A 15,715-nucleotide genomic window follows, 5' to 3' on the forward strand; every position below is an offset into this window, starting at 1 on the left:
GGGTCCGCAGCCAATCAGCGACTCTAATTCACAGCACGTGACCGAAATTTTCGTTTTGGGGGGGGATCCCAAAGAAAGAATTTATTTATAAAGAAATTACAATCAAACGTTTTCCGTGATTAAATGGGGTCGTTTTTTTCTGTAATTTTCGTGGGAAATAATAATAGTTAAAGGTAAGTCATTTCTATTGAGTTATTGGGGGAAAAAAAAAAAGATCTATTTATGCATGGTACCCTGGAGGTTGGGTGATCTCTGGGTTGAGATTGTGTGATGTGTTATAAACCCTCGTTTTTTTTTGTTGTTGTTATTGGTGAATTCGCTGGCCCCGATTAAATGCCCGTTTTGATAGTTTTTTTAATGACATATACTGTATTGAGTTGCGAGTTGGCAACTTAAATAACTCGTACGGAGTAATATGCTGCAATAGTTCTCTCTTTTACGGATTTATTGCTGGAATTGGTGCTCATCCGAGCGATTGTTGGGCCCCTCCCTTGATAGGACGTATAGCTGCGTTCGAGTTAACAGTGTTGGTGCCTCATTACACGTCAATGGGTTATTGATTACCACGTGCTCAAGCGGATTGGAACTCGAGTCAGTGGATAAATCATTGACTATCTTTCTTCCGATTGAGTTAGTACCATATCATCAGTCAGCCTGGAACCGACTGACCCACCCATACCAGAAACTGAAGCCCTCATTCCAGTCTTGGGAGCATACATATGTGCCCAGTTGAAAATGGCAGAACTAAAAGCTCTGGAGCACCCAACTTTGAAGGTTCCGTACGAAGTTCTAAATAAGAAGTTTCGCACGGCCCAGAAGAATATAGATCGCGAGGTTTCTCACGTTCAGACCGCCGCGATGGAGCTCGAAGAGGGCCTCCGGAAGAAGAACCCGGTAGTCGGCGACATAAATGCTCTGCTCGGAGGCGTGGTCGAGAAACTAAACATCCTGAAACGTAAGCTGGTCTCCAGCCAGTCTGAGGGCAGCGTGAGCGAGGAGCTGGATGCAGCTACTGTATGCAAGAGGAGGATCGAGCACTTGAAGGAGCATGGAAGTAGCCAGGAAACTGTGGTGACCCAATGGAAGAAGAAACGCCTGGATCGCATGCTCGTTGACCACTTCCTCCGGTGCGGCTACTACAACACCGCATTGAAGCTGGCAAAGCATTCTAACATCGAAGACCTTACGAATATTGATCTTTTCTTGGTGTCTAAAGAGGTGGAGGAGTCGTTGGCGAAGCACGAGACGCTGAAGTGTTTGAATTGGTGCTATGATAATAAATCAAAGCTCAGGAAGTTGAAGAGTTCCCTGGAGTTCAATGTCAGGCAGCAGGAGTTTGTTGAGCTTGTGAAGCAGAATAAGAGGTTAGATGCTATAAAGCATGCTAGGAAGTATTTTGCCAATGTTGAGGAAGATCACATGGTCGAGGTTCAGCATGTCATGGGCTTGTTGGCTTTTCCAGTCGACACAGAGATGAGTCCGTACAAGGAATATTTGGATGAGAATCGTTGGAATAAGTTGGTGTTGCAGTTCCGGCAGGAGAACTTCAAGTTGTACCAGCTGAGCAATGTATCTGTTTTTTCCGTTGCTTTGCAAGCCGGCCTCTCTGCACTGAAGACACCGCTGTGTTACAAGCCAAAAGGGGAGCGTAATCCTGATTGTCCTGTGTGTGGACCGCCGTTGAATACCTTGGCTCAGTCTCTACCGTACTCGCACTGCTCCCAATCCCGCTTGGTGTGTCATATATCTGGCGAGCCCCTCAACGAGCATAATCATCCTTTGATGCTGCCGAATGGTTACGTCTATGGAGAACAGTCTTTGAAACAATTAGCTGCAGACAATAACGGGAAAGTTGTTTGTCCGCGTACTAAAGAAGTATATGAACTCAAAGAGGCTGAGAAAATATTTGTTATGTAATTTCTTGTTTTATTGATTGTTCGCTAGTTTGCCAGATTATCCAGTTCAAAAAATAAGATCTGTAACACAACACACAATAGCTATAATCAAATTAAAGTGCCATTTAGCATGACCAGTTTTGTGAACACGAATTTAAATGCTTACTCACATGAGTTCACTATGATGTTTGTTTTGCTTGCTTTTCCACCATATCTTTTGTTTGCTTGATATATTATTCCTGCATTAGCATAGATATAGCTTTTTTCCCCTCCCCTACTTTTCGTTTTGCCTTGGACATCAACTGAAACCGTGAATGTTTTGACTTGCATGAAAAAGTTAATAAATACAAAGGAATTGTCTCAATATTCTTTCAAGTTCATTATTTGTGTTTTCTCAAAAAGGTGTTTACACACATTCGGAACAATTTTGGTTGTGAAAATAATCTACAGTAAAAGTCTGATATACTAGGAAAATTTTTGTTATAACCAGATTTTTTCATTGTAAGCAAAATTCTTTCTAAAAGGTTATAAAAGTTGTGGAAAATTGCTACTTTATCTGCACTAAAACATCTTTTAGATCATATCATTCTAATATTAACAAATGAATATAGTCATGAAATTGGTTTTTTGGACTCTCAGCAGTTGATTCTCCAAGACATTTTTTGGATAGAATTTCACATTATCAAAGTGATTTACTTAGTCGAAAACTGAACATATAAAATTTTTGATTATTGTAGTTAAACTCACTTCCATAGCTGTATGGACTCATTAATATTTTCATGCTAATTGGAAAGTTTTTAACATTATTTTTCTCTCATTCGATAACAATTTTAAACTGTGAAATCTGGTTCTTTGGTCTCTGGGAGAGACAAGTGTCAAATAAAATCACATGTCCTATGTGTATAGTAGGGTAACTAAAAAATAGGATGAGAGGGTTAAAAAATCAGTCTATATTATGCCCATTCTTTACAAGGAGTATCTCTGAGTAGTTTTTACGAGGAACATGGGATGATAAAAAAGGGTCATCATGTTCAATTCTTGAGGGGGGAAGAAGAAAAAAATTGAAATTTTTTTGAAAAAGTGTTTGACGTTACAACGAATGCTTAATTTCCAAAACTTGCTGTAACCAAATATCTTTCGTGTCTAACATTTGTTATTTGAAATCACTTGTTATGTCTGGATTCTCATAAGCTGTACTCGTTATATCAGACTTTTACTTACTGTATACCTATAAGAAACATAAGTTATTTCCTAATGCATTCTGTTTGATAGCCTTGTCTTTTGACCATGGTGAAAATCCTATATTTAACTATAACCCAGAGCTTGACAAATCCAAAGTGCCAGGTCACTATGGCAACTAGAAAATTTATATTTGTGCCTAATTTTTTTTCATGTATGATAACTGGATAACTTTGCCTTAACCTAGCAATACATTATTGAAAATTATGTCCATATAGCTGCTAGCATGGAAGTCCTAAACAAGTAAAAAAAAAACTACACAATTTTGGACTGATTTTGTCTGGAAAATAAGTGTTGGGCACCTATGAAACTTTGCTGACACCTAAATTTTTTCAGATTTGTCAAACCTGATAAGTCCTTTATAACTGATAATCTCCTATAAATTATCTGTGGTGGTTTGTCACAGAAACTCTGGGGTGCGTCAAAATGGATTTTCATTTTATTATGATATGGAGTGATCCCCTGACACAGAAGGTTTACCATTGTTCTGCAACAGGCTCTCAGCTGAGTAAAAATCATATGCTGTAAAAATTCCCACACAATTGTGTTTTCTGCACAGAAGAGCTGTTTCCCCTTTGACATTTTTCTTGTGAGGTTCATCACAGTTTTCGGTACAATCTGCTTCTACAATTTTTTTTATCTAGTCAAATTATTTTTGCATTAACTGTACATCAGGGCTTCACAAATCCCAGGCACTATTTCATCATGGTGACTATAAAAGTCACTGTTAGCGCCTAAAGTTTTCATGATGTGATGACTAAATTGAAGTCTGAGGACCATGTAAAATTTTCAGAATTCGTGTAGGCTACATGCTTTTTATAAGCATTGCCATCAACATAGGAAAAGGTCACCAAAGACCCAGAAAAGCATGAAAAGATAATTTAGCCTATTTTTCTAAGCTGAAAAAAGTATTCTTGGTAAATTTCTCTGGGAAATTTATTTAAGCCCCTAATTTTTTTCCCATTTGTCGAGCCCTGTTGTACATCTATGCGTACATATTTTTGCTGAGACATTTGAATTGAAAAAATTGGAGAAAATGAGGGAAAGCATTGCCAATTTATGTTCTTTCCCTCACTTTCTTCATTATTGAATTCAAATATCTCAGTGAATATTGCACTTAGAAACATGGAGTTTTTGTCGGGCTTAGTAGTGACAGAGCAGCAACTTTTTAATGGGTTTTTGAGGACGGGGTGTCCGTATAAAAAGTTATTTTTTTTTATTTCAATAACTACACAACCCCTTGCCATATAAATGGCATATCTGAGGTCTACAGATTATTTTGATACTTTTTCTAATATGAAGTATGCCTCTAGGATCAACAGTTTACCAGTAATTTGCGGCTAAGGGACTTAGCTATGCACCCTGCATATTGGTTTAATTTTTGTTCAAATGAAAATATGAATCAAAATGCTCAGTGTGTGTGTCATGTCACTGCTTTGAAACTGGATCTATAATCTGGAATAAGTAAGTTGTAAGGAGTTCTGATTTTATTATTTCTATTGTAATAGGACCTTAGGAAATTTGAGATTTTTTTTTTATATTCTTTGTCAAAAATAACTTTAATTTACTTGAATGGTTTCGAGAAGGTGATCAGTGCCAACATTTGAAAAAATCTTTGAGAAAACATTTTTTTAATTTGAAAAAAAATATTTGGGAATTAGTTATTTTTTTGGTAAACTATAGTTGTGGATACCCTATGTATGTGCATTACCATTACAGGGTTGAAGCTACAGTCACATTTTTCGGAAAATGTGAAAGAAAATCTTAGAATGTGAAAGAAGTAGTAGCTACTTTTGTAAAAATATGTACAGGAGGTGCAAAACGAGTAGACATCCATCCACCAATAATTATCATTTTGCTAAAGCTTTTTTTCCCATTTTTGCTGAAGGAATTTTTTATCTCGCTTAAACCCTGTAACATTGGTTGAGTTAAAATTCATCCATAATGTGTAAGTGTGAGATGTGCTTCGTAAAGACATGAATGGTAGAAAAGTTCAGGCGAAGAAAACCTCACTTGCCCCTTAAAATGGAATCGATGGAAACATCCGGACGTCTGCTTTTTGAGGGGACAAAAGAGAAATCAGAGACCCCTTGGACAAGAGAGTTGGTCTCGGGAGCTGGCTATGTGCAGATGAAGCCATGCGAAATTTGTAAAATGTGAAAATGGTGCGAGACCATTACTTTAATCGATGATTGTAATAAAAATTGTGGAAAGTCACAGGTGTGATTGTGTTCATATTTTAATTGTTGTGAGAGAAAGAGAAAAAAAGGAGATTGTGTGTATATGTGTGTGTGTAAGTATTGAGCTTTCTGTATGGCAGTGTATAAGAATTCCTCAAAAAAAAAAATTAATTGAAAGAATATAGAGGAAACATTGGTCACACACACCCTCATCAGGTATCATTAACTACTACTGGTTCTAAATCGTACATGCACCCTGTAAAAATTATTCTTGGGAATTTTTAAAAAAAAAGTGTGCTGAAATATGTTTTTTCACTTATATATGGTAAGTATCACAATTGAAGGCATCACCTATGTTAATAGGTGATTTTCATTTTAATCCAATTTTATTCATGAACAAGGAAAATACAGAACAATATAAGTAGGAGAAAATTGCTGGCTCTTACTGGCAATCACATTTTTTTTTTAGACATTAAATGTATGGATTATATTCAGAATAAGATAAAATAGTGATAAATAAGAGAAAAAAAACTTGAAAATTGCAAAATACAGAAATATTTAGTGGTGGCAATTGCAGTATAGCAATTGCATCGATTTCTCTTAGAAATCGTTTTTCCCCAAGATTTAATTATTTTTATTTGATTACAAAAAAGAATAAAACAACTGGTAGAAAACATTTCACCTATCTGATATAGTGTGAAATATCTAAAAATATCCTTATAAAATAAATATTTTGTTTTTAATCAATTTCTCTTAGAAATTGATTAAAAACAAAATATTTATTTTATAAGGATATTGTTTAAAAAAATTGCTAATTTTTCCACAAAAATGTTTGAAAAATTCATATTTTAAATGAGTTCTATCACATAATTTAATTTATGTTAATTTAAACACCTTTACAGGTAACAATGTCGATGTTGCTGCAGCATTTGTTCAAAGTTGGGAGGAACTCCAGTCTTCTGAATTTCTCTTCCAGCTACAGTGCTTTCACATCAACTTTTCCATGTTCAGTAGCAGCTAATTTAGTTCCCATCAACCACCACCTGAATGCAGAGAGGTATGGACCTTTCAAGAGAGTATTCAAGAAGATTCGTGGTGGGGGTAGACCGTTCCCAGAGGGATATCCTCCACCAGAGCCCCATAAATATGGATGGCGTCCAGTCTATCCTGCTGATGGAAAATATACTACCAGGCCTTTACCAATCATTAGACTTGGTGGTAGACATCCTGAGACAGGTAACATATACCAAATCATACACCTTATCAATTTACTGAATGGCATATCTCTCTCTCTCTCTCTCCTCTCATGTTATTTTTACTTTTTTCTTCTTCTGAAGTGCATATGTTACGGCCAAAGCCAGAAATTAAAAGGGGTGAACTAGCCAATGTCGAAAATTCCACAGAATTTCGAACATTGTCTGAAATTGACTGGAGATACCTATATATCGATATCAATGCCCTAAGATATTATTATTCCGATTCCTTTTAGTATTAGGGTTGCCATAGCTAACCATAACTATAAATGCCCATAATTATCACAAAAAAATAAGCCAACTTAGCGATGATCCCTAATCATGCCTTTTCTTTGGCCATCCTTTGATCTCCAACCACTTCACGAATAGGCTGACCAAAGCCCGAAATTCAGATATTGGCCAGGTCAACTGAACGATTTCAGGCTTTGGCTGGAACACATGCATTTCGCATGCTTGCTTTGGCTTTTTTGGTTGTGTCCTCCCACTTTCAATATGATTTTCTTGAAAAAAAATTTTATATCAAAATATATTAACCTATAATTTTGGCATAAAAAGTGATGTATTTTGTTGAAAATCATGTTGCTGTTAAGCCACAAACAAAATTAAGAGGATTTTGACTTTTATTTCATTTGTTAAGTAAAAAATTGTCTTGTTCAAATATATTTTATACATATATCCCCTACATTCCTGAGCCAATCCACCATGTTAAGATCTATTGTGGGCACTAGGCCAGGACTTTCATTACTACTTTATCATATCCAACTTTGGTCATATCGTTTTATTGCAATTTACTACCAATCAAGTCGGGTTGGAAATGAAGACACCATCAATCAGTGGTTGCCTCGGGTTCATTTAGGGAAAGAACTTGTTATCTATGTTATATCTCCAGGATTGAATCCGCAAACCTGATGGCACCTTCATGGTGGTAGACAAGCATGTAACCACTGCACCACTCAAGCAGAGCTAACGATTGCCCGGCTAACATAGATTTTTTTCCATGATTTTTCTGCCTCTGTTAATGAATCCGGATTTGGCTAAGGAATATTTTCGCTGATATAGATTGCATGTGCTAACATAAAACAGCTGTGTCACGAACTGAATTTTTGGACAAATGGAACGAGTGACTTTGTTAAATGACACCCAGCTGTATTTCTATAGATTAGAAAATATTCACAGATGTCTGTGTAGAAAACTTTACAATATGTACTGTATTCATTTTGAAATTTTTAAATATTTTTCAGGTAAGGTTGTTGTGAAAACTATCGGCGGTGGTTTCAAGAAAAAGTTTAGATGGGTAGATTACTTGAGGCATGGACCAGAAGATGGCAGCACATTGGTTGAACGTGTGTACGAAGTCAGAGATGATCCATGTCGGTCAGCAAAAATTGCATTAGTAGCTTCAGGAGACCATAAAAGATGGATTATTGCTACAGAAAATATGAAAGTTGGGGATACCATAAGAACATCAGGCGTGATTCCAAAGATGCCAGGTTTGATTGCATCCCATAAATAATTCAGTGTTTAGAGTAAGCTTTTGTGTATGAGAGGAATATACGCACTGATTGTGCTGCTTTGAATAAAAAAGTTAATAAAGTTTTAATAAATTTTCTTATACTGATATAGTATTGCATAGCAATTCATGGATTATTCTTACAGTGCGGCCTGAAGAAGGAGATGCTTTTCCTGTTGGTGCATTGCCGATGGGAACTCTTATTCATCATATTGAACCTTCACCTGGTTTTGGAGGGATTTTCTGCAGAGCAGCCGGCACATCTGCACAGTTCCTGAGGAAGATTGACAACAAATGCCTCATACAACTGCCATCAAAAGAACAAATACTTGTTGATGAAATGTGCATGGTTGTTACTGGTAGAGTCTCCAACATCGACCATGGGAGCATACCTATTGGAAGTGCTAATCGCTTGAGATGGCTAGGCAAGCGACCCAGGTCAGGACTCTGGCATCGAAAGGATGGGTACTGTGGAAGAAAAGTTCACCCACCAAAGAGCATAAAAGATTTCTTAGCAGAACGTGAAAAACCTCCAGAAATATACAGGCTTACCAAAGCTGATTAAAAACATTTTTTCACTTGTATTGCAACTTAGTCCATAAATCCATTAAACTTTTTAAAGAAACTAAAATTGTGTTTGTGGTTTGCAAATTTTTGCACCTAAAAGCTCTTACTTGGTAATTGCCCGGTTTCTTTAAACATTTGTGTTTTCCCCAAAAAATTGTGTTGACAGCTTCTATAATCGATCATAACTTATTTCTTCTGCAATGTTGTGAAAATGTTTACATATAATATGTATTTAAAAACTGTTAGCCGCAAATTTTAGGCGAAAATACGAACTGATCTCCTTGTTAGTCTTGCCACAGAGAAAAAACAGGCCTACAACAGTACAATTATTCAGTCATTATACTTCACTTGTTGTTAGAAAAATTGATGGTAGATGGCAGCAATTGATTCCAATTCATTAGAAGTTCTGCCGAGAAATATGGAGGAGGTGCATGTGTGGTTTAGTAGTAGTAGTGGTTCCCAACCTTTATGTGCTCAGAAGAGCATAAATCTACATAGAAACTTGTTAGTCATTCCTATTCACCAGGTTGAAAAGTGCTGTTTATAATATAAAATTCCTAGAGATTAATTTGAAAATTACTAAGACAGTTGTTGAGGAAAAAAATAGGCCATATATAGAGGTGGATTTAATGACGGGGGCACTGGGCTTCTAAGGGCCCCAAAAAAACCCCAAACTTCACACTTTTTTCGAATTTAAGGGGCCCAATATTTTCTTTTGCACCCAAGGCCTCGACCAACTTTCATCCGCCACTGACCATATGTTCAAAAACTGCACATTATAATTTTAAACATCCTGAATGAGGAAATATATTTCTTGATATTTTATATACTGGCGATTCTCATGAAACTGACCTAAATTTTGTCCCCAGCAATTTGCATCAAATATATATTTGGCATAAAACTTTTGTCACTTTCTATTTTTATCTCTAGTTTTTAATTTTTTCATCAATAAATTTTTTTTAATTAGCTTGAACAAATTTTTATTTGTTTATGCAATATTGTTGGCCGTTCAAGGCCTATACAAGAGGACACGGTAGATTTGTACACATATGCTTTGTAACATTTGACAAGAAATCTGAGATTGTGGGGCAGTTAACAATAGTAGACGGGAGCTTGTTCCATTCCAGTATGGTATTGGGAAAGAAACTGAATTTAAAACAGTCTGTAGAGGCAAAAATAGGTTTTAATTTTTTGGGGCGGTCGTCTATTACAAACACAGGAAGACCTAAAATACCGGATGTACCGAAATTTAAATGACCATGAATCTTGTAAAGCATGACTAAGTGAGAGATCAGTGAGTAGCGAGTAGGTGTTAAGGAAATGTCCTTCTCCTGGTTGTCTCAAGCGCAATTTTTAAATTATAATTTTCTATCTTAAAACAAAAATGTTCTTTTTTTACAATAATATATTTTTAGGGCCAGTATACTTTCATATTTCATCTTTTTTTCGCAATTTTAAATATTTTTTATTAATAGTTTATAGCCAAATGAAAATTTTCCCAGCTTTCTTTCCCCCATTTGTGAAAACACTAGTCCTACTACACCAGTTGCCACCTATCACATTTTGTGATTAGTAGTAGTCTGGGTTAAGAATGTAGCCATCACTTTAACATCTTTTTAAAATCAATTAGAATTGCAAGTTAATTTACAAATTAGATTTATTTGGGAAAAAGAGTTTTTCTTAAATTATTAAATCACCTTCTCTTGGCTGTTTTTTGTGAGAAATTGTACATATGACATGAATGTCGCTCTCCACTTGTTAATACAAGATATACAGAAGACTGGATGTTGTGAAGATATTTAGTATTTGAGATGTTAATTTTTTAAGGAAGGAAAAAACTCATCTCTGCCTCTACCGGGAGTCGAACTTTTGAGTTTTTTTCCTTCCTTAAAAAATTAACATCTCAAATACTAAACAATCGAGGGACCCGGGTTCGACTCCCGGTAGAGGCAGAGATGAGTTTTTTCCTTCCTTAAAAAATTAACATCTCAAATACTAAATATCTTCACAACATCCAGTCTTCTGTATATCTTGTAGAAATTGTACAGTTGAAAAATTATTTCACTTTACCACATGTTTCAGTTCAGAAACATCTATTATTTCTGAAACACGTTTTCAACATGCTTAGTTTTTGATCATTTTCACAAAACGTGTAAAAATGTCTCCTGGTATTAGGTAACCAGAAGGATGGTTCCACCATAAGTTAAAGGGGGAAAAAAATCGAAATTTCTTGGTTGCAACATGAAGCTGCAGTAATGTTTCATCTAAAGACTTTGAGAATGCAACTCAAGCTCTTGCAAAACAGACAAATTAGAAATTTGTTGTCCCTGTAAAATTGACTAAAAAAAGAGCGAGAAGCACAAATAAAACATTTTTTTAAAAATGCAATTGACATCACAATATAAGTGCTGAAACAGGCAAAATGCTTCATCGGATTTGCCTATCTGTTAACATGGTTAAATTTAAATTAATTTTTTTAATCATGAATTTTTAACAAACTTCATTACTGACTATATTTCATTTATTAGCAGGTAAAGTTGTCCCTGAGAACTTTTTTTTTCCATTTTTTGTCCTATTTTGTGAGTGACCTATATACAGTAGAATCTCAATTTCCCGACACTTGTTGGACAGTCAAGTTTCTACTGTTAAAATTTATGGTGAATAGAATATGCATCAATTTAAACCCTCTCACCAGCATTGACACGATATCACGCTGCCTTGAAAAGTCTTTTATTTTAGCAATGACAGGCTGAGACATTTTATAAATCTGATTTTACAACGAAACATTTTTCTATGCCTTTTACTTTTTACCTATTTCATAAAAAAAGATGACATTTTATGAAGGATGTAATCACCTCTGCTATACCTGTTGAAGGTCTCTGTATACTAATTATAGTCGAGTGTATGAAAAAATATTGCATCGCCCATTCACATTCAATGGACATGTAGGCAATTCGGTTACCATTTACTTTACAAATCTACCACAATGTTAGCAGCATTATTTTTTATGAAATCATGTTTTTGCTGTTCCAACTCAATTCATTTTGAAGAAATACTAAAAAGCCACTGTTATTTATTTGCAATTGTGAAGTCTGTTCGCCTTCCATTATGTCTTCATTGTGCAACAGATGTATTACATCTCAAAATTCTCAACAAATTCAAGCTGTGCAGACAACAAAAGGACGTAAGAGAAAACAGTTTTCCATCATGCAGCATTTGTTACCACAGAAAAAAGTTATATATTAACCCTTTAAGCAGCAATAGCAAAATATCTCACCTCCATAAAAGCCTCTTATTTTAACATAAATAAGGCCAGATATTTTGTAAAGTTGATTTCTCAATTGGAAACTTTCCCCTATACCCCTTACTTTGAATCTGCTGAAAATCGGAAGAAAGTCTACTTCATCAAAAAAGATATAGCATTTTGAAAGGGTTTAGTGATTTCTAATTGCTGCTTAAAGGGTTAATTTTTCATCACATTTTTTTATTTTTGAGTCATTAAAAATTCAGAATTAAGTCCAATGCCTCTCGCAACAAAAACAATTTACCTCACAGAGATTCAGGAAGTTTTCATGATGTTGTGTTGCCAACTCTCCAATTAAGTTTTCCATAGCAGTTGATTTCTGAGGATAATGGAAGATCTTTTATATCAGATGGCAGCAGATGAACCTAACTGGTCTTCGTGAATCATCTCAAAAAGTAATTTTCAGGAACATAGGACGTAACGAAGACGATTAAAGCAGCTTAAGAGGAGTTTCCCAATCTTAAACCATTTGTAGGTGTGTTGTCAACAGAGGATCATAGCCAACAGTCTAATCTGATTCTTCAGGAATGAACCCTCATATTTTTTTTGTGGTGGCCATTTTTTTTATGAGAGTTCATTAAAAACTCTTAAAGAATCTTGTAGAGAATGTTCCAACTCTCGGTTCTGGGTTAGCCATGACAATGACATCAACTTTGTGTTAATCAATTCATTATATGTGGAGTACTTTTTCACACCAATTACTATAACTGACTACATATTGATCAATATTATTAAAATGAAATGTGATGTTGCCACCAACATGAACAGTATTTGTACAAAAAATAACCTGTTTAAATCTTAGTACAGAAAGAGTACAGGTACCATTTGTCTCAAGGCGAAAAACACATCATACCAGAGTTTATGGAAATTTGCATATTTAATAGACATAAAAAATAACCCAAGTTATATCAATTTGAACTGCAACATTAATGGCCGTATTTACCGACACCGTTTAAATTACAATTGCAGGTGAAAGGATTGGAGATCGACACAGATTGGTCAAATTTAGGATTAATTTTGATTGTAATTTAAACTCTGTGAATACAGCTGTAAAAGATGAATCAGCTGCAACCACTGATAATCGAATGAACAAAAAAGTAAATAGTCATACTTTTTAAACAATAATTTAGAAAATTTAGTGACATTTTTAGGACATTTGCGCATGGTCTAAGTTATATTACAGTTGACAAAAGATTTCTCGACTTTTTCTGGTCACTAAAGAGAAAATTATCAAAGGAAAATCAACATTGGTTATATAGGAATTTCAAGTAATTAAGGGGTTTCACTTTATATTCACACCAGCTATAACACTCTGCACTATCCAGGTTTTCCTTATGTATTGGCAGCGTTAAAGTGACAAACCATTAAAGAAATTATAGAAGCATATACATGTCTGAAATAAATGTATTGTTAGGAAACCAAAGTAACCATTCCAAAAGCCATTGTTGCCAGAGTTTTTTTGCCCATTTTGGACATTATCACAGCTCTGACAAACTTTTGAAGTAGCCTGTCGTTTAAGTCGGGGGCTGTTTAGTATATACATAATATATTAAAGTATATATACATAGTATATAGTAAATAATCAACGCTTGGGTGTACCCAAAATTCCAAAATGAACACGGCTATAAGCGTTTCAGAACTATATGAAGTTCCTTCATCAGTAGCAGAAACAAAGAAAGAAAGAAAATATTGAAAAAACTCCTTATAGCGGGAGTTACTCGCTATAAGGAGACAAATTTTTTTTTTTTTAAATTTGACTCTTGTCTAAAACAGCGAGTAACTCCCGCTATAAGAAGTTTTTTCAATATTTTCTTTCTTCTTTGTTTCTGCTACTGATGAAGGAACTACATATAGTTCCGAAACGCGTATAGCCGTGTTCGTTTTGGAATTTTGGGTACACACCCAAACGTTGATTATTTAATCGTATTATCAAACCCAAAAGGTAATAATAGAAATGGATTATCTGTCTATAACGATACTGTTGGGACCTACAAAAAATGGTTATAAATAGGTTGTTTTAGACAATTTGAGGAATTCCACCGGGTCCAAAGAAAATATTGTTACAAGTAGGTTTATCATTACAGACAGGTTTCACTGTATATAAAATTTGGCGACGATTGGATTAAAATTGTAGATTTGTGTAGAGAACACACACACACAGGTTACATAAGATTATTATACAATGTACAGGGTGTCCCATAAATTCATAAATAGTTTAAAAATTCATAAAAATTAAAGGAATCCATAAATTAAGGATAATGCCAGCTCCGGCAAATAAAGGTTCAGAAACAATACAAACGTTACTTATTCATAAAGCCCATTTATTAAACAAAAGATAAAGAACAAAAACGATGGTGTATGTATGATACCATTCATAAAAACTATGATTTTTGCTCCCTGGAGCAATTGTAAAAAATATCTCCTTTGCAAAAACTTACTATTACATGGTTGGTATGATGGTTAATACATTGTATGTCTCCCATGCGATGAAATACAGTCTGTACAACGCCTAGGCATGCTGAGTATCAAATTATCGATCTGATCTTGGGGAAGATCAATCCACTCAGCAAGCAATGCTCTCCGAAGTTCCGGTACACATGTAGGAGGTGGTTGACGGGCTGCAACTCATCGGCCAAGCATGTCCCACACATGCTCTATCGGATTCAAGTCAGGTGAGAATGCTGGCCATTCAATACGGGTTATATCCTCAGATTCAAGGCATTCGTTTACGATGTTTGCTCGGTGAGGACGGGCGTTGTCATCCATAAACACCAATTCTGTACCCATGGCACCCCTAAACAAATGTACATGTTGTTCCAGAATGATGTCCCGATAAATTTGAGCTTTCATGGTTCTGGTTTGAACATGCAGATCTGTTCTGGAACCCGGTATAATTACACCCCAAATGAGCAATGCTGCACCACCTTAACGGTGTTGTTCAATGATGTTGTCTTGGTGGTAACGGGTACCTGGCGTTCTCCATATGAAAGTCCGACGTGAATCAGCCTGCAAGCTAAACCTGGACTCGTCGGAAAACATCACACAAGCCCACTGTGGTGATGTCCACATTGCATGTTCTCTACTCCAGGCTAATCGCTGCCGACAGTGAGTTGCCGTGAGTGGAACACATCTGACAGGCTTGCGAGCATATAGACCAATATCTCCCAAACGTCTGTACATGGTTTGCCTTGAAACTGGTACCCGTGGCTGCAGATAGCTGACGAGACAGGTCGAATGCTGTGCTCCGTCTGCTTCTTTTGGCAATTACTGCCAAATACCGGTCTTCATTCGGCATTGTAACTCGGGGGCGACCTGTACTGTAACGTCTACTGACATTTCCGTTATCTTAGAATCGTTGGCAAAGCCTAGAGATGACACTTTGGGCAATTCCAAGTTCCTCGGATACTTCCATCTGAGTACGCCCACATTCCAGGTGGCCGATAATTCTACCACGTAAAAAATCATCCACATGCGTCCTCTGTGTCATAACTATTCGCTTATGGCACTGAGCGCCTTACAGAACTCTTGTGAACAATTTTACTTCTTTGCCTTATTGCTCCTATTCCTTACATACCCCCCCTCTTACACTCTCGTTTTTGTGACGTACTATCGGCATCATCTGGTGGCTTCCTGAAATTTGCATATCATTCTTGCAGATGTGTGTGATAATTCTACAGGTGAAATTTTTACTTTAGATTTCGATTTCTGTGTGATTTTGAATTATCTTTAATTTTATGGACATGAGTGTACTTAAGAATTTATGGGAC

General features: G+C 35.8%; 2 protein-coding genes across 2 annotated transcripts; both read left to right on the forward strand.

The window, feature by feature from the left end:
• The first annotated feature begins 28 nt into the window (after positions 1-28).
• mRpL2 (mitochondrial ribosomal protein L2) lies at positions 29-8,708 on the forward strand. Its single transcript, XM_089243058.1, has 4 exons — positions 29-173; positions 6,217-6,550; positions 7,809-8,057; positions 8,224-8,708. Exons 2-4 carry the CDS (start codon positions 6,223-6,225, stop codon positions 8,640-8,642), a joined length of 996 nt encoding a protein of 331 aa, XP_089099184.1. The 5' UTR covers positions 29-173; positions 6,217-6,222; the 3' UTR covers positions 8,643-8,708.
• On the forward strand, positions 254-2,261 carry Kaz (E3 ubiquitin-protein transferase Katazuke). The gene has a single exon (XM_089243057.1). The coding sequence runs from the start codon at positions 736-738 to the stop codon at positions 1,915-1,917; it is 1,182 nt and encodes a 393-aa protein (XP_089099183.1). The 5' UTR covers positions 254-735; the 3' UTR covers positions 1,918-2,261.
• Positions 8,709-15,715: the final 7,007 nt, after the last annotated feature.

This window comes from Pholcus phalangioides, unplaced genomic scaffold (assembly GCF_987345545.1).
Source record: "Pholcus phalangioides strain wild (caught in Gottingen) unplaced genomic scaffold, Ppha-v1.0 ptg000015l_1, whole genome shotgun sequence".
Lineage (NCBI taxonomy): Eukaryota > Metazoa > Arthropoda > Arachnida > Araneae > Pholcidae > Pholcus > Pholcus phalangioides.